Raw genomic sequence first — 19,739 nt, forward strand, 5'->3', positions numbered from 1 at the left:
CATGGAAAAGAATGGACTTAGACATTGGCCTAACACCATGCACAAAAGTCAGATCAAAATGGATTAAAGACCTCAACATCAGACCACAATCCATTATGTACATTGAAGACAAGGTTGGCAAAACCCTCCATGATATTGAAGCTGAAAGTATCTTCACAGATGACACGCAACTGATCAACCAAGTGGAAACAGAGATAAACAAATGGGACTATATTAAACTAAGATCTTTTGGATTTCTTTGGTTTCTGTTGTGATGTCTCCCTTTTCATTTCTGATTCAGTTTATTAGGGTTCTCTCTCTCTCTCTTTCTTTGCGAGCTTTGCTAGTGGTTTGTCAATCTTGTTTATCAAAGAACCAGCTCTTGGTTTCATTGACTTTTCGGGTTGTTTTTTGGGTTTCCATGTCATTAATTTCTGCTCTAAGTTTTGTTATTTCTCTCCTTCTGCCTGGTTTCGGCTCCTTTTGTTGGTCTTTTTATAAGATCTTGAGCTGTGAAGTCAAATTACCTATGTAGGCCCTTTCTTTCTTCCTGAGGAATGCTTGCAGCACTATAAATTTTCCTCTTTACATGGCTTTAGCTACATCCCATAGGTTCTGGTAACTCGTGTCTTAATTCTCATTTGTTTTGAGGTATCTTTTGATTTCTTCCGTGATTTCCTTCCTGACCCACTCATTGCTCAACATTGAATTGTCTAATTTCCAGTTGTTTGATTTAGTTCTCTGTGTCTGTGCATGATTAACTTCTATCTTCAGTGCACCATGGTCTGAAAGATAGTTGATACAATTTCTACCTTTCTGATTCTATTGAAGTATGTTTTGTGACCCAGCACGTGGTCTATTTTGGAAAATGTCTGTGTGCACTGGAAAAAAATGTGTATTCTTTCTTTTTGGAATGCAAAGCCCTGGATATATCTATTAGCCCTGTCTCTTCTATCTCTTCCTTCAAAGCCAGTTTTTCCTTGTTGAGTTTTAATCTTGTTGATCTATCTGGAGGTGATAGCTCAGCGTTGAAGTCTCCAACTACTATTGTTTTGCTACTAATGTCCTTATTAAAATCTGTTAGCAGTTGTTTTAAGTATTTAGCTGGTCCCTCATTAGGTGCGTACACATTTAGAAGTGTGATTTCTTCCTGCTGTACATATCCCTTGATTATTAAGAAATGGCCTTCACTGTCCCTTTTAATCTTTTTCAACTTGAAATCTATTTTATTGGAAATTAGTATGGCCACCCTGGCTTTTTTGAGGCAATTGTTTGTTTGCAGGATTGTTTTCCATCCTTTGACATTGAGGCTGTGTTTGCTCTGACTGTTCAGATGTGTTTCTTGTAGGCAGCAGAATGTTGGGTTTAGTTTCTGAATCCATTTTGCCACTCTGTGTCCCTTAATTGATGCATTTAGACCATTAAAATTGAGGGAGATTATTTTCATGGGGTTTTGTGACATCTTTTTGTAGGGGTTTATTGTGCTTATAGGGGTTTTCTCTTGTTTTACATTAGCCCCTCTAGTCCTTCTTTTAAATTTGGTTTTCAGTCTATGAAGTTCCTGAGCTGTTCTTTATCCATGAAACAGTGTATTGTTCCTTCCAGTTTGAGTGAGAGTTTAGCTGGATAAAGTATTCTCAGTGAGGCGTTCATTTCATTGAATTTTTTCACTGTATCCCCCCATTGTCTTCGGGCTTGGAGGGTTTCCTCAGATAGGTCTGCTGTAAATATAAGGGGTGCTCCTTTGTATGTGATTTCCTTCTTTGACCTCGCTTTTTGCAATATAAAAATAATGGAACGCTTCACGAATTTGCTCGTCATCCTTGTGCAGGGGTCATGCTAATCTATCTCTGTATCATTCCAATTTTAGTATATGTGGTGCGGAAGTGAGCACATGTCTTTAATTCTTAAGCATCAATAATGCAGAGTATTTGGACAGCAAAAGCGCTCATTAACACTCAGCTCATTATCATCATTCCACTAATGTTCATCAACAGTTCACCCAAGACAAAGGGAGTTTTTACCTTGGGCTGCTTCACTTCCTGAGCTGATTGGGGCCACACTCCAGAGAGTCTGCTGGAAAGCAGCATCCACATGCAAACTGCCATTGCCGTACGACAAGTGCTGTAGTAGAGGCAAAACAAGGCATTAATACTTCGGCTCTTAGTAAGTCTCATAATCTAATTAGTATTGGCAACTTGAACTTAACTGGGTTGCTATGCAAATGTCCACTGAATTATCCATTTCAACCCTGACAATCAAAAAAGAAGACTAGTGGGGGGAAAGAAGGAGTTTCTTGATGAATTTGAGGATTTTTTTACCAGCTTCATTTTAAGAGTTGCCAGCTTAAACCATACAATTAAATCACAATACATATTTTCAACATATAGGAAAAAAATTGACAATAAAGCCGGTGATATCCTCTGGATCCATGTCTTTTTGTTTGTTTGTTTGTTTGTTTGTTTGTTTTTGGGTCACATCCGGCGATGCACAGGGGTCACTCCTGGCTCTGCACTCAGGAATTACCCCTGGCTGTGCTCAGGGGACCATATGGGATGCTGGGAATCGAACCTGGGTTGGCCGCGTACAAGGCAAATGCCCTACCCACTGTGCTATCACTCCAGCCCCTGGACCCATGTCTTAATTGTGTGGGGTCCTTTATAATCAAATAGTCCTTGGTGGAAATATTTGCTAATTTGTATCTACAACTAGGAAAATAAATTCCCTCCAAAATTCAGATATTACAAACTTCAGATTTCCCTTCTTAAAAAAGAATTAAAATAACATACTTCATATCTTCCAGAGCTTGTGTGTATGTGTAAGTACATGCAAAAACTTGGTGGGGGTTGCACCCAGTGGTGCTTGAGACTTGACTATGGTTTGGCACTTAGGAATCACTACTGGCAACACTCAGGGGACCATATGAGTATCAGGGATTTCAGCTGGGTTGGGCCCATGCAAGGTAAGCACTCCACCCACCATACAAGTCACTCTGGTCCCCATCGTAATTATTTTTTTTTGAGTAATGAGAGAAACAAGTATGGACAAATGTCTTGCTTATTTTTGTAATAAAATATCTGGTGCCTTTATAATTTCAAACACACCTGGAACTGGTGTGTTGCTTTATTGCTGCCCTTTCAAGAAATCTCTCCAGTAGTCCTGGAAGGTTTCAGGATCACTATCTCAGTGCAGGTGACAATCTCTACCTTTAAAGATTTTCATCACTCAGATGAGGGGCAATCCCCAGCATGCTGCTGGCACACTGGCATATTCCACAGGTCCTTTGATCCAAAAGTCTCTGCCCAAATATACCGTTCTCAAGGCACTAGCAAAAATAGGTATTTTATTTTCTTACTCTTAAAAATGGTGCGTGATAGCACAGCAGGAAGGGCATTTGCCTTGCATGTGGCCAACCCAGGTTCGATTCCTCTGCCCCTCTCAAAGAGCCTGGCAAGCTACGGAGAGTATCCCGCCCTCATGGCAGAGCCTGGCAAGCTACCCTTGGCATATTCGATATGCCAAAAACAGTAACCACAAGTCTCACAATGGAGACGTTACTGGTGCCCGCTTGAGCAAATTGATAAGCAACAGGATGACAGAGATACAGTGATACAGTGATACTCTTAAAAACAAAGTCAAAGCAATGCTTAATATTTGTATGCATATAAATATCTGATTTTTCAACTGATAATCACTGATTTTTCAACCAGCAAGACAAATGTTTCTAGTGGGTGTACCAAACTTAGCATTAATTTACTTTTAGCCCTACTCCTCTTCAACCTGCTATCTGCCCTTTGATAAGCTTCTTCATCTCAGCCTGCTATTCTCACAATTCCAGCAGAAATTCTTATTTGGAATTTCTTTTCTAATAAATTTAATTTTTTTCAACTATTGAAAAATAAGCCATGTTCTATTTGCTTTTACACATAGGAAAAAACATTTTCCTTCATAGTACTATTACTATCTGCACAATGTAATTTGAGATATTTTTATTTTTTCCCTTATAAACTATCTGACAAATATTTGTCATTAGAAAACTTTTGTAATAAAAGCAGCATAAATGTTTAAAATGCTGCATTCCAATTTTATTAATTTATTATTGGTTTATATGCAATACTATAAAATTTGGGGAAATACAGCTTTGCATCTTTGTAAACTTCACCATACCAGCTCTGGTCTCAATGCCAGCAAAAGAGGTTGTTATCCTAAATATTCTTATTTCAGTGACCTGAGTCAACATAATAGTTTGCATGAGCATATAGGTTTGCACACAGACCTATACATGTACATGTACATCCACATGTACAGAAAAACAAAAAATACTAAAACACCAGCATACAATCCAAAATACCATCCCTTATATTTTTACTTTCAATTTCAAGAGAAAAAAAACATGCCATATCACAATAGACTTATTAGTTTGTCATGGTTCATGGAATAGACTGAAAATCATCGTGGTAAATATAAACACATTCTCCATCATGAAGGTACATGTAATCTACAAGAGAAGGCAAACTATGTACACAAAACACTGCAAATTAAACATTTTAAAACATATTAAATGAATTATAATGAGTGTTTTTGGAATTGAGAAATTAGGAATTAGCCTCTTTGCTTCCTAACTAGAACAGGCTTTATCACAGAGGGTCTTGACAGATGCCACTTCGAAGGAGAAAGGAGATTGCTTTGGTTGGGGTAAGGGCCTTGTAGAGCCAGTAGGACCATTTTGATCTGGGTCCCACTCCCACTTTTACATACTTAAGAGACACTGTCTCAAAATAAGTCTGTACAAGTAAAGGATTCTGGTATGTTTCACAATAATGATAATAGGCTAAATGCAAATATTTCCAACATACAAAGATTTTTTTTCCTTATTGGTCATATCTGGTGATGCTCAGGGGTTACTCCTGGCTCTCTACTCAGGAATTACTCCTGGCGGTTCTCGGGGATGGGATGCTGGGAATCGAACCCAGGTCAGCTGCATGTAAGGCAAATATCCTACCTGCTGTACTACCGCTCCATCCCATATCCAAAGTTTTAAAACCACATTGTATATTTTAGTTTTTAATATACCAGAAACCTCATTTTAAAAAAAGTGGTCTGGGTCTTCTGACCACTTTTTTTAAATGACCACTATCAGAAAGGTTCTATTAGGGAAAATTTGATGGCAGAGAAAACTATCTAAAGAGGTACATATGGGGACTTAAAGTACATCAGATGAGCTAGAGATAGGCCTGGAGAAAAGGCTGGCGCCAGCTCAACAGCTTTAAGCAATAAGGAGTTAGTGCCATGAATGAGTCATGGGGAAGAGGACAAAAGTTAGATGCAATTTTCAAATAAGATCTAAGTCTAAGAGAAATAATAAACAGAGAACTATAAAATGTGAACGTTTCATTTTGTTGGGGAAAGTCCCTCAAAAAAGTCCCTAAGGTCATATTACACCATATAAAGTATCAGGTCCACCCTTCTAAAGAAAATATGCTGGTTGTTTGGCGGGGTGGTGGGGGGGAGATGTGGTAAGATAACACAGCAGGTAGATGCCTTCCTTGCACTCGCCAACTACGGTTTCATCCTTGGCACTTCATATAGTACCTCACAGCCAAGCAGGAGTGATCCCTGAGTGCAGAGCCAGAAGTAAACCCAGAGCACAGGGGGAAGGAAGGGAGGGAGGGAGGGAGGGAGGGAGGGAGGGAGGGAGGAAGGAAGGAAGGAAGGAAGGAAGGAAGGAAGGAAGGAAGGAAGGAAGGAAGGAAGGAAGGAAGGAAGGAAGGAAGGAAGGAAGGAAGGAAGGAAGGAAGGAAGGAAGGAAGGGAATGGAAAAAGGGAGGGAGGAAAGGAGGTAGGGAGGAGGAAAGGAGGTAGGGAGGAGGAAAGGAGAGAGGAAGGAGGGAGGAGAGAGGAAGGAGGGAGGAGAGAGGAAGCAGGGGAGGGTGTTTTCTTGATATGACTATTTTAGATGTTTCTATTTCATTTTTCTGCCTCAACAGCAAAGGGAAAATTCGAGTAAGAACAATATCTAGTCAAGCCTGTACTATTAAATATTCTGAATGCAAGAGCAGTTTCAATTACTGAAACTAAGATGAGTTATTATTAAAGCCAAACAGATGTTGTCAGAGGTTGAAAGCAAACATGGCCCTGGGCTGAAATATGTAACTATGGCAGAGTTTACACAATATTACGCTCACATCAACCCACCGGCAGCAGCGCAGGGGCTTTGGGAACTGATTCACTCTCTTGTCACACCTTGATCATCATGTTGTAATTAATATATAAAGTTTTATCAAGTTTTAACACACCCAAATCATCTAATTGCCTTGTCAAAAAATGATTTTACGAATTTAAGAGGCGTGAGCTGGGGCAGGGGGACAACAAATACCTCTCATCCAAAGTCTTGTGTCGAATAATGGAGCATAAAACCTCAGACACTCAAAGGATACCCTAAACTATCTGAAGTTCTTAATCTGAAAGATGCCTGTATACTTTGATAGTTGACAGTTTTAGTTTCCTTTGTAATTCTATGTATTCCATTTTCTACATCTTTAAAACCTTATGCAATTTGTAAATAAACTTCATCAGACTGCCAAGGGGTTCATGGAACAAGCATTTTATTTAAAAATAAGTGATTCCTTATTGATGCATTTATTTACGCATTCATTTCTCTCTTATTAAGTGTCACGGACTTGGGCTCTGGTAATGCAACAATCTGGAAAAATTATCACATAGTGGCAGGGAATACAAGTCAATGAGACATATCACCCATGTCTTAATGTTATTTACTTGGAGAAAAAGTAAGCAGTATAGAAGAGATGCTAATTCTATACAAATACGTTGGTTGACACAATAAATAGCTTGAAAATATGAGATCTGCCATTTTAGTAACAATATTTTATGCAACTTGAAATAATTCAGCTTATTATGCAATCAAAGCACCGCAGAATTCTTTTTTTTTTTTTTTTTTTTTGCTTTTTTTGGGGGGAGTCACACCCATCGATGCTCAGGGTCACTCCTGGCTCTGCACTCAGGAATTATCCCGGCCATGCTCCGGGGACCATATGGGATGCTGGGAATCAATCCCGGGTTGGCCGTGTGCAAGGCAAATGCCCTACCCGTTGTGCTATCACTCCAGCCCCGCACCACAGAATTCTTAAGACATTTTCAGAGATACAAAGTAGAATATTTTTTATAAATCCTATAGTAGCTTTCTTCTAATTTTTAAAATCATTCTTTAGACCATTGAGTTGTGGTTTTTGTTTGTTTGTTTTTGTTATTTTTTTATTCTATTGAATCACTGTGAGATAGTTACAAGTTTGAGTTTCATGTTTGAGTTACAATCACACAATGATCAAACACCCATCCCTCCACCAGTGCACATTCCTCACCACCAATATCCCCATTATATCCACCCCTTTCCCACCCTCCCTCTGCCTCCATGGCAGACAATTTCCCCTATACTCTCTCTCCACTTTGGGGGACTATGGTTTGCAATACAGATTCTGAGAAGTTATCATGTTTGGTCCCTTATCTAATTTTCGCACACATCTCCCATCCTGACCTATCCCTTCAACCTTCATTTTCTTAATGACCCCTTCTCTATTCTATCTGCCTTCTTCCTGCCCCTGCTCATGAGACAGGCTTCCAACTATGGAGCAATCTTCCTGGCCCTTGTGTCTACTGTCCTTGGGTGTCAGTCTCATGTTATGTTATTTTATTCTCCACAAATGAGTGCTGGTTCTTCTAGATCTTTCCCTCTCTTTCTGACTCATTTCACTTAGCATGATACTCTCTATGTCTATCCACTTATAAGCAAATTTCATGACTTCATCTCTCCTAACAGCTACATAATATTCCCTTGTATAGATGTACCAAAGCTTCTTTAACCAGTCGTCTGTTCTCGGGCACTCAGATTTTTCCAGATTTTGGCTATTGTGAACAGTGCTACAATGAACATATATTGAGTTGTGTTTTTTTCAGTTTACACAGATATCTGAAAATGTTTTCATGAATGTTTAAAATAGGTTTTTAGGTGGTAGATGAGATGTTGAAATGATCCGTGCCTGAAACTGTCGTCAACAACATTGAAATTCATAGTAACTCAATTAAATGTAGTAAGAAAAACTTATTAAAATATGTTTCTACCGGTGGCCCAGTCAATATAAAATTAGCCAAAAATCAGTATTTGCAATGCAAGCAATCCAATTCACAGAATGAAAAAACTTCTATGTATACTATAATTGTTTTCACATCTTTTCTAACCCTAATAGAAATTGTGTATGCTTTTATCTTATTTATTTAGTCTAAATTCAATTCACACTCAGCAATATACACTTGACTATGTTTTCTCTATTTCAAATTATATAGTTTTCTTACAGACTACTTTTCTAAAGCCTTTTTGAAAACAAATGAAAAGTTTCAATTAGGTAATGGGATTATTTTCCCACTGGAAACTTCTGAAAGGAGGACTGGAATATCATTTTATATTTTATATGAAACAAGAAGCCATAATTTGGATATCAAACTTGACTACTCATGTATGCCAGACATGTGTTCTATTTTGATGAGTGGTTTACAACAATTTCCAAAGGTCCATCCCTTTATTCCTGGAAACCACATATAGAGTGTACAGTTCAGTGTTCCTGGGAGGTACCTGAGCTCTGATGCAAAACCCAGCACCCTCCTCTCTCTACAAGCCAACTCTGCAAAAACATATGATGAAATACAGAAATCCAGAACTGTGCAGCTGCTAGTGCAGCCGCTTGACCTCATATCCTTCATTCTCAGCAATGGAAAGCAAATTATCAAATGCTTCCTTTTCAGCAGGTCCAACTTCAGGGGGGAGAAACTCCAAATAATAATAGTGACTGTTTCGTTGTTGAAATACTGAATGTAATCAAAGTAAAGTGAAAGTAAAATGAAATTTATCAGTTACACAGGTGGGGGGGGGAAGGTCTGGGGAGGTGGGGAAGTGGGGGGGGGGGAGATATACTGTGATTCTTCGTGGTGGAATATGTAAAATGGTGAAGGGATGGGTGTTCAAGCATTGTATAATTGGGACTTAAACCTGAAAGCTTTGTAACTATTCACATGGTGATTCAATAAAAGAATAAATTATTAGAAAAAAAGAAAATCCATCTTCTTAATAAGTCTTAACTCAGCAACCTATTAATTATAAGCTTTATTAGAGAGGCAAATGCACATTTAGAGAACTTGATATTAGCTAAAAAGTAGGTTACAGGTAAATATGCACTAATGATGGAGAAAATAAAAAATTTCATGACTGGAAATGTTCGGACTTTTTAAATTTTTTTTTAGTATAATACCATGATCTACCAATTTGTTCAAATACAGTTGTTTCAGGCATTAAATGTTCCAACATCAATCTAACCACTTATGTTTGTTTTTAATAGTTAATTTTATCTAATGTGATTCCAAAGCATTAAAAATAAAGTTAAACACATCAGTATCTTTTCAAATGATAAATATTGCTTTCATGTATTAGAAATTTATTTTAAATCAGCAATAATATTCCCTTCACTACTCCCTTTCTAACTTTCTCTTCTTCGTGATAAACAGATGCAATTTCCTGATTCACTTTCATTAGTCACAAATCTCCCAGATAAATAAAGATAACCACATACTTTGAAAATTTTATGTGCTCTTCATAGAGTTAAAAAGCTTTGGTTGGATCGAGGCATTTAATCCTTTTAGCATCCCTCTGTGCAAGATACTTTATTATTCTCATATCGCAGATGAAGGAAATGAGTATTTTAAGAGATTAGGTATTGAGCCAGGTCTCTATTTACCAGGATATATACTTAAAAATAAATATAAACAGAGTCCAGTTTTTGCCGTTCAAAATTCAGTATGTGAATTATACCGGCTGTTTCTATATCCCAAAGTCCTTCGACCAAGTTAGCTCTTGACCTTCACTTCTCATATTCTTCTCACTAAGCACCATTGTAGGGTTTTGGATCCATCAATGTAATTATCCACATACACATTGGCAAATCATACATAGTGGAAATGTGATGTAATAATTAGCCAGTTTAACACTCGTGGGGATTTCATTAAGCATCTCTAACTCAAACTGTAACATTTGCTGTTATAATATGCTCATAAAGTCCCACACGCGTTGGTTTGCTTTTTTCAACTACTTTTTTTTCCCCAGGGAGGCATCCAAGCAGTGCTCAGGAGATCTGGAGGTCCCTCATCATGCTTCTTAGCAACAGGTTGGCAGGAGCCAATAGTGCTGGTATTACCTGTGCCACCTAGCAGTGCTTAAGGAACTCTTAAGCCACATCTGTTGGAGTTCAGGGGCCTCTGAGTTCCATATAGATACTGGAGATCTATGTAGCACAGGCAATCTTATCGGGTTTGACTGTGTGCAAGGCGAGATATCTCTCTGGCCCCTTCCCTAATTTTTGTTAATACCAGAAGCCATTTGTGTTTATCCTTTTCATTTCCTTACATCTCTACTATATGCTTGATCCACAGAGATGAACACTCATAGCTCAAAGTTCACTACCAAATGAACATTCTACCTCTATTTAAGATAACCAGAGAAGGAACTTATATAAATAATGTTAAAATAGCACTGTAGCACTGTCGTCCCGTTGTTCATCGATTTACTCGAGTGGGCACCAGTAACGTCTCCATTGTGAGACTTGTTGTTACTGTTTTTGGCATATTGAAGAATGCTAAAGTACAGCTTCAAATTGTAATTTTTATAAAACTTGAGATTTAATTTTTCCAAAGGTGATTGAGAGTGGACTATAAGCTACAGTTGCTGTTATTATTTGTATAGTGATTTTTTTTAAACTCAAATGATACCCAAATTCAATATCTCATTTTTTTCATAATTTAACCTGGTTCCTATGTATCATCAATCCCATTTTACAAATGAAGAATCTGGAATTCGAAAATTAAGTGACACACTCGGGCATTTAGAGGTAGACTTGAAGCTAAGAAACCTTAGCATGTGAGATTCCAAGCTTTCTATTCCTTCACAGCATAATTATGCCACTCTGTCGAATAAACACCATGAGGTGGTATAAAGTACAATCTGTAATGCAAAAACATGAATAGCAGTGCCAAAATCAAAATAAGATCAGAAGCACTGCAGTTCACCAATTTGCTCAGGCGGGCACCAGTAATGTCTCCATTGTGAGAATTGTGGTTACTGTTTTTGGCATATCGAATACGCCACAGGTAGCTTGCCAGGCTCTGCACTGCTGGCAGGATACTCTCAGTAGCTTGCAAGGCTCTCCGAGAGGGATGGAAGAATGAAGAAATGTGCGTGCAAGGCACATGCCCTACCTGCTGTGCTATCGCTCCAGTCCAAAATCAAAATAAGATACACAGAGAATTTATATGTAGCCAAATTTTGTGTATGTATATTTATATTATAAATTTACAAACAAATAAAATAGTAAACATATACATTATGTACACATACATATATATCATATGTACACATAGAACTGGCTTGTATGAGTTATTTTTTACTGGTTATTGGTTTCCAAGTAAATCTGTAATTCAAAATGTGTATCTCCTGATAAAAATATGTCACCTTAACCTGGACAGCTCATGCAAATAAATAAATGCTTCGCCTTTCACGCAGCCAACCCACGTTCGATTCCTCTGCCCCTCTCGGAGAGCCTGGCAAGCTACCGAGAGTATCGAGCCTGCGCAGCAGAGCCTGGCAAGCTACCCGTGCGTATTGGATATGCCAAAAACAGTAACAATAAGTCTCTCAATGAGAGACATTACTGGTGCCCACTCGAACAAATCGATGAACAACGGGCTGACAGTGACAGTTGACAAGCTGACACACTTGCAATATTCAGGAAGTGTTCATAGTGACTGACTGTTTCCATCTATTCTGGTTAAAGAGACAAAAGAAGAGAAATTCTCTAGGCCTCCCTAAAGCTTTGGAACATCAGATGCTCCATTTAGTTTAGTCGTTCTTGTCAGTTATCAGAGGCACTGATTCACCACCCCTGTTTTCATCATTAACTCTGCAAAAGATATGTGAAATAGAGCCTTATTTTCTAGAAATATTCTAACATTAGAACTAAAACTCAAAAACTTGCAACGCCCCTCACATGCACCCGATTTTCTTGTTCATAGAACTAAAGAATACCAACTGTTTACATCATCCTAAATCATTTCAAGCAACGTTTTCATTTGTGGAAGTTGAAATATATTTCCTATAAACCAGCACTTACTGAAGTGCAACAATACTTTCTTCTAGATTTGTGTTTATATTATTATCCTTCATACTAGGATTTTTTTTTTCACATGAAGATTCATGTAAGTGTAGCATTCCTCATTGTATGTTGGTTTAATTAAAAACAAAGAACCTTTTGTATAAGTATCCTTTACACTTCTCTTGCTTTCAGTGGCAATCTCTGCTATGATTGTTCCTTAGGATACTTTCCTAAATAAGATAAATTCAAAATATATTTACTTCACCACAAAAATTTAAAAGTACCTGCAGAACAGAGAGATAGTACAGCAGGCAAAGTGCTTGCCTTGAAGGTGGCCAAGCTGGGTTCAATCTCCAGCACCCAGTAGAGCCCCGAAGCACCTCCAAGAGGGATCCCCGAGTACAAAACCAGGAGTAAGCCCAACCTGTGTGGTTTGGCCCCCGGAACAAAAAGAAAAAAGTACTTCAATAATGAAATATAAAGTCCTTTCTTCATTGCCCCATTTCACCGAAACTTTCATTTTGTCAACTTCTTCTTTCTTAACCTGACAAATGTTTTTCATAGAATAATTTTCATGGATAAATATTAAAATAGGTCACGTCATTACCTCGAGAATAAAATAGAGCCCATGACCTTTCAAATTGTTGATTGGTCTGAATTGAAATTATATTAATAAAAATAATCCAAAATAGGGGCCGGAGCGATAGCACAGCGGGTAGGGCGTTTGCCTTGCACGCGGCCGACCTGGGTTCAATCCCCGGCATCCCATATGGTCCCCCAAGCACCGCCAGGAGTAATTCCTGAGTGCAAAGCCAGGAGTAACCCCTGAGCATCGCTGGGTGTGACCCAAAAAGCAAAAAAAAAATAATAATAATCCAAAATAGGCATTTTTATCATGATGTACATTCGTGTCAAGAGGGAACCAAACAAATAAACTTTGCAAGTATACTTCCATGTATGACACATAATTCCCCTGCTTACTGAGTAATTGATAGCTGGTCAAGTAAAAACTGTTTCGCTTCTAACCAAGTTCCCTAAACAGTTCCCCTATAAGCTTTAGAGATAAATTTACAGATTTGTCATTTATCATATCGCCTGGTACTGCTTTCCACACTTACCAGGTATCTCTCAGAGGAAACACTGACTAAAATGAGATCATCTCCAACTCGTACTTTTTCTCCTTCGGACCGTTGTTTAGAAGCTGGATGAATAGTCCACCAACAAGCCTCCCCTGAAAAATGATTCACAAGTTCAAAAGAAATACCTTAGTTTGAAATGGATTTCTTAAAAAATTGGGCATGAAGTCAATTTCTTTTTATATTTTAATATTTTATTTAATTAATGTGATTTACAAAGTTATTGATAGTTGAATTTTGCCTAAAATTATATTTTTATAAGACAGGTAATATTTCAACACCAGCTCCACCATCAGTATTAGCCTATTTTATCACCATAGACAACCCCCTAAAATCTATTTCTTTGCCTACAACTCCAAAACAAAATAAAGAAAATAAAATCAGTCACCTGAAATTGAAGTTGCCCTATTCAAAAAAGCCTTTCAGGAATTTGAAATTTAATGTGAATTAATCTCTAAAACCATATCATTATAAAAGAATAAGCTATGGAAACTTAGAAGAAGACAATGTTGAAATGCAAGGATTTTTCTGAAGGACACTGGCTGCAACATTTGTAGAAATTTGCTGTATTTTTTTCCCTTCTAAAGGTACTTCTTTTACCAGAAAATTAACCAGAGTGATCTGACTTAATTCTGTATACAGTAACATTTTTTCCCTGCTCACGTTACTCTTCTGTACTAATACAAAATGTTTTTGTCACTGATTTTCAAAAAAAATCAGTGTTTTGTGATGCGCAAGCTATTCCAATTTTTAAAACCCCATACTTTGGGGAACTCTTATCCAAAATGGGCACAAAATAGTGCCATCTAAACTTTACTACTCTGTGCTACATTTTATTTTGTTATTTTAAAATGTGGTCAGATGTATTCATCCCTGGGTACAATATAAGAAAATTCTTTCTATGAGGAAACATGAAATATTTGGCTATTCAAAGAATAAAACACATTTTTTGTTTTGTTTTCAGGCCAGATCCAGCAGTGTTCAGAACTTATTTCTGGCTCTGCACTCAAGAATCACTCCTGGCGGGGCTTCGGGGACCATATGGGGTACCAGGAATCCAAAGTGAATCGGTGGTGTGCATGGCAACTTCCTAGTCACTGTCACTGTACTATCTTTATGGCCTTTTCTCACATAGATTTTTCTAAGCTAAGTCAAGCATAAAACTCATGAATCACAAATCAATTTTTCATTCTATAGCCATGATACCCCAAACATAAACTTAAGCATATGCTTCTCTTTTTGAACTATTTTCTAACACCTATATATTCCTGGCTATCCAAACTTAATGACACCTTGTTACTGATATTTTCTTTTATAATTATTGTTCTGTTCCCTCTTCCAAATCTGACTTTTTTTCACAATGCTTAGTTTTTTAATCTTTGCTAATTCTTTAATTCTAGAATATTACTGCCAAATACTGGGACTTTTGTATGCTTCATTCACTGCAGTTTCGCTAGCTCCTACTAGCTTATCAGATGCTGTCAATAAGAGTTCATTTGTATATTTGAGTAAATGAATCATCAAACAAATAACATTTTAATCTGTCACTAAAACATTTATAAAGTAACTACTCTGTGTCAATCATTAGTAGCTGGGAATATATCAATAAACAAGAAAGAATTAACGCCTAAGTTTAATTCTGATCAAAGCAAGCACATACCAAGTAATAAACATAATAAATAATTCAGAAGTTCTGAAGAAAATAGAGGGCCATGGGAAAAACTAAGTAAGGTAAGAGACATAGAATATAGTTGCAAGGGACTGCTTTGTGTTGATGCTTTGATGATTACATAATCACCTCAATATAGAAAAATCATGCAAATCTCTTTTGCTTCTTTTGAAAATACTGGTGATCTATTTAATATTTAATATGAAGTAAATCAATTAAAATAACTAGCAAAAATTCAGAGGAGTGACTGAGTCTATTTAAATGAAATACAAAGGCTAGAGAGGTAGTACAGCAGTCAAGAAGCTTGCCTTACATGCCTAGGCTTCAATCTCTGGAATTACATTTGGTTCCCCAAGCACTATAAGGAGAGATACCCAATAACAGAACCAAGATTAATTCCCAAGCACAGCCAGAGATACCACCACCAGGCCCCAAAAATAAAATGAAATAAAATCAGAATAACTGATTCATACTTTTGGTGCCTAGGAATCTTTCTTTTTCTTGTATAAGAGAATGTGTTGATCTATTCATAAAGTAGATTGGTAAATACAAATTTATCCATTTATTTGCATAAAAGTTAGAATATGGTCCCCTGGGCACCGCTAGGAGTGATTCCTAAGTGCAGAGCCAGGAGTAACCCCTGTGCATCGCCAGGTGTGACCCAAAAAGCAAAAAATAAAAAAATTTTAAAAAATAAAAGTTAGAATATAAATTATTTTGAAAAGAGAGGCTTATCCAAATTCTGGAAAAACTAACTTCAAATGAGTAGAACTATTTCCTTTGTTATTTTTTAAACTTAGTCTTTTATTTATCTTTAATGACAAATTAGGTATTGTCTCTGAAAAGGATAAAATAGTCCAATATGAAAAAACATATAAAGCATAAAATTTTCAAAGTACTGAGAACAACAGCCCACAGCCTGATTTCACCTATTTTGATTTTCTGATAGGAGAATATGAAAATGTGTTTGTACATAAATTGTTGTTTCAAATATATGCAAATACATGTCTGTACAGACAGTAGCATGATATATAAAGAATAACTATATTTTCTCTTTTTTTAAATGTTGAGATCAAGCACATTATCATGTCAGGGTCAAAAATAGCTTGAAGGGGGCTGGAGCGATAGCACAGCGGGTAGGGCGTTTGCCTTGCATGCGGCCGACCCGGGTTCGATTCCCAGCATCCCATATGATCCCCTGAGCACCGCCAGGGGTGATTCCTGAGTGCAGAGCCAGGAGTAACCCTTGTGCATCGCCAGGTGTGACCCAAAAAGAAAAAAAAATAGCTTGAAGATGAAAGCAAAAGATAAGCAAAAACACTATATAAACTAATCAGTTCACATTAATATGACACATTCATTAAATAACTGTGGAATTTAATTGTTCTTTTTCTATCTACAGTTATGAGTAAAATATAAAGTCTGGTTTGGATTTATAGCTAATCTGTGGTAATAACTAACCAAGAAGTACAATATATACTTCCTCATACTAAAAACCCTCCTTGGGGCCAGTGATATAGTACAGACTGTAGGGTTCATGCTTTTCATGCAGCTGACCAGGGTCTGATTTCCAGCATCCTATATTGTCCCCTGAGCCTAGAAAAATTCCTGAGTGTAGAGCCAGGAGAAAACCCTGAGCACTGTCCTACATGGCCCCCAAAACTAAAATAAATAAAATTAAAAATAAAAACGTTGCTAATAAGGCATTTATGTATGTGTATATATATACATACACATATATATACATATATATGTATATACATATATATGTATGTATGTACATCTCAGAGAGCCCGGCAAGCTATCGAGAGTATCCCGCCCACATGGGCAGAGCCTGGCAAGCTACCCGTGGCATATTTGATATCCCAAAAACAGTAACGATAGGTCTCATTCCCCTGTCCCTGAAAGAGCCTCCAATCAATCATTAGTAAAGGCGAGTAAGGAGAGGCTGCTAAAATCTCAGGGCTGGGAGGAATTACTGGTGCCCGCTTGAGTAAATCGATGAACAGTGGGATGACAGTGATGACAGTGATGAGGCATTTTGCTTTTTCCTGCCTCCACCTGCAAAGAACTCATTCACATGACTGTCTCCATCTAATCCCTGCCATTCCTTCTGGGGGTAGCTTCACAGAAGAGCATGGTGCTTACCAGTTGTATCCTCTTGCAAGCCAACATCAAAAGCCAGCTTGTCTGTTGAAGATCGAGAAGTGGACAAACAGCATAGATACTGAAAGACATAAAATCGGCAGTTGTCACTAAACATTGATAGTGCCTTCCAAATCCATTCTGACGTGTAGTTTGGTAGCAGCAGATTTTGAGTCAGTATCTTCTGTACTAGTCTTTTCCTTTACATCCTTTTGGATGCATCTGTGCATAAGCTTAGGATTTCACTCTGAGGTACAACAGCATTCAACAGCACTCAGTAGGAGCCATGTTCTGAAGGAAAAGCTTTTACCCCTCACGAGAAGATGATGAAAATGTGTTCTGTCAGTGTCTGTACATGTTTCATGGCACGTGAAAGTTGTAATTATAAATAAATGCACAACCAGGCCAGATATAAATATTTCCCCCAAATGGAAATTTAAAAACTATTCACTTTTATCTTCTTGTTTTGATTGAACTTAAAAATATCTATCTCTGAGATTTTGGTTTGGAGACTGGAGCTTTGGTGAGTGGAGGTTTTATCCTACGTAAATATATGTGTCTGTTTTCCTGTAAGTACCTGAATTCAGAGAATCATTCTTTCCTTCTTTTACTCTCCTTAAATTTTCCTAGCCAAAATTTAAAGATATTAGATCTAATATAATTTTCAACTGAAATTCCAGAGAACCATCACTCCCTTACTTCTTTTCAATTTCAAGCACTTCTTTTTATTACTAATTTTTAGACATTGGGATTAAGATAATGTTTCAGATCATGTTCCTAATGACCACCACACTTCAAAAACCTTGTAAGGGTTTAGAGGATGAAGACACCAAGATAAACGTAGTATGAGCACAAGACTAACTACGATCTACCACATACGCTACCAACTAGAAAAGAAAACTTGAAGAGTACTCAGAGACAATTCAGAGAATTGCTCCGAACCCTCCAGAATCAGTAATGAATGAAAAGCCTAGAACTATGGGGTAGCTCAGCATGGATCTATGAGAGAAGGGAGAGTAACCAATCAAGAATAGGTAGGTTGGTAGCATTCCAGATATCCAGGGGAAAGGAAGTTATTATCATAGAGAGATGAAATAAAATGGATCTAGAAACTGGTTTTGTTTCATGATTGCAAACCACTTGCTCCAATGGTTACAGAAAAGATGCTTTAAGGATCTTCATGTTCTTAGCAAGTTGGATGGGGGAGGGGGGAGTAAAACTGACCAAGAGATCAATAACCTATTGGGAGGCCTTATGGTTTATATTACTGATATAAATGTGTTCAGTCTGCCTTTATTTGATAAAAGGTAACACTTTCACAAGACTATCAAAATTTGTATTCCCCAGACAAAATTATAAAGTGCTTTCTACAAAGTTTTTAGTAAGATTTCTCAATAGCATAACCACACCAGGCTCCAGGACTATTAACACTCATTCTCTGTTTCTTTAATGTTCACAGAAAATAGTATAATTATTCCACTAATTGTCAATTATGCTCCATAAAGCAGGACTTAGTATTAATTACAACTATACCCAGCACTTAGGGTAATGTCTAAGTTAGCTAGGGTGCTAAATGTATACTGATTGGACTCATGAAAGTTTCTAATGTGATTACAGGTTTAAAGAGATTCAGCAAGGTAAAAAGATTATAAAGCATGAGGCAGAGAGACCCTGAACTTCAATCTTGAAAAATCTTCCAAACAACTCCAGGGTTTAACCCAGCTCACTAATGAGAGAAGGGTATTTGCTTAAAATAGCATCTCCATTCTATTATTCCATATAGTTTAATTCTTTCCATTAAGTTTCAAAGTGTGATTGCCATATTCATTATATATGTATACCTATATGTATACATATATATTTACCACTTATTAAAAACATTTTTATTCCATCTATAGTTAAGATTTCCAGAATGAAGATAATGTTTTTCATTATATTTGTTTGCTTAAATTAGTTTTCCCTAGAGCAGAGCAATAGTACAGAAGGTAGGGTGCTTGCCTTGCATTCAGCCAACCTAGGTTCAATCCCCAGAAGCCTATACAGTCCCCCAAACTTAATCAGGAGTGATCTCTGAGCTCAGAGCCAGAATAAGCTCTGAGTACTGCCCATGTGTGCCGCCAAAATCAAAGAATAAAATAACAATATAATAAATTAGGTTTCAAGAATTGCTGTTGATGTTCATCATTTGTTTTTCTATTAAGAATTTAAAAAAGACTATAGTTTTTTTAAGATGAGAGTTTATTTTTAAAAATATTTTTCAGTTCATCACCTTCTCCAGATGGAGCCCTGGTGACACTGAGCAGCAACTAACACGGCTCCGGGATTCGGGACTGGGACACATCCGAGCCTCGGGGGAGCACTGGAGTGGGGCGGCACCAGCCCAAAACTCCAAGTGGTCCCGGACGCCGGAAGTCACGCCCTCGACCCACCCTCGGCGCCATCTTGCCACAATCAACAGAGAAGCGGCAGGCATTCTGGTGAGCAACGTGACCCGGAAAATGCTCCAGACCCGAATTGGGGCCAACAACACCGGGGAGCTGGAAGGAGGAGGTGCAGCCAGCACACCTTCTCCAGATGGAGCCCTGGCGACACTGAGCAGCAACT

At 37.6% G+C, this 19,739-nt stretch overlaps 1 protein-coding gene and 1 non-coding gene across 2 annotated transcripts in view; both read right to left on the reverse strand.

Annotated features, from left to right (window-relative positions):
* Positions 1-19,739, reverse strand: part of RYR2 (ryanodine receptor 2) — a 762,156-nt gene that overhangs the window by 443,493 nt on the left and 298,924 nt on the right. The window contains exons 6-8 of the mRNA XM_055147039.1: positions 17,139-17,217; positions 13,304-13,416; positions 2,004-2,103 (exon numbers count right to left, since the gene is read on the reverse strand). Coding sequence (XP_055003014.1) covers positions 2,004-2,103; positions 13,304-13,416; positions 17,139-17,217 — 292 coding nt within the window. The remainder of the gene's footprint in view (positions 1-2,003; positions 2,104-13,303; positions 13,417-17,138; positions 17,218-19,739) is intronic.
* Positions 1,766-1,873, reverse strand: LOC129398970 (U6 spliceosomal RNA). The gene has a single exon (XR_008626829.1). It is a non-coding gene; the product is annotated as a U6 spliceosomal RNA (small nuclear RNA).

The sequence above is a fragment of the Sorex araneus genome, chromosome 9 (genome assembly GCF_027595985.1).
Source record: "Sorex araneus isolate mSorAra2 chromosome 9, mSorAra2.pri, whole genome shotgun sequence".
NCBI lineage: Eukaryota > Metazoa > Chordata > Mammalia > Eulipotyphla > Soricidae > Sorex > Sorex araneus.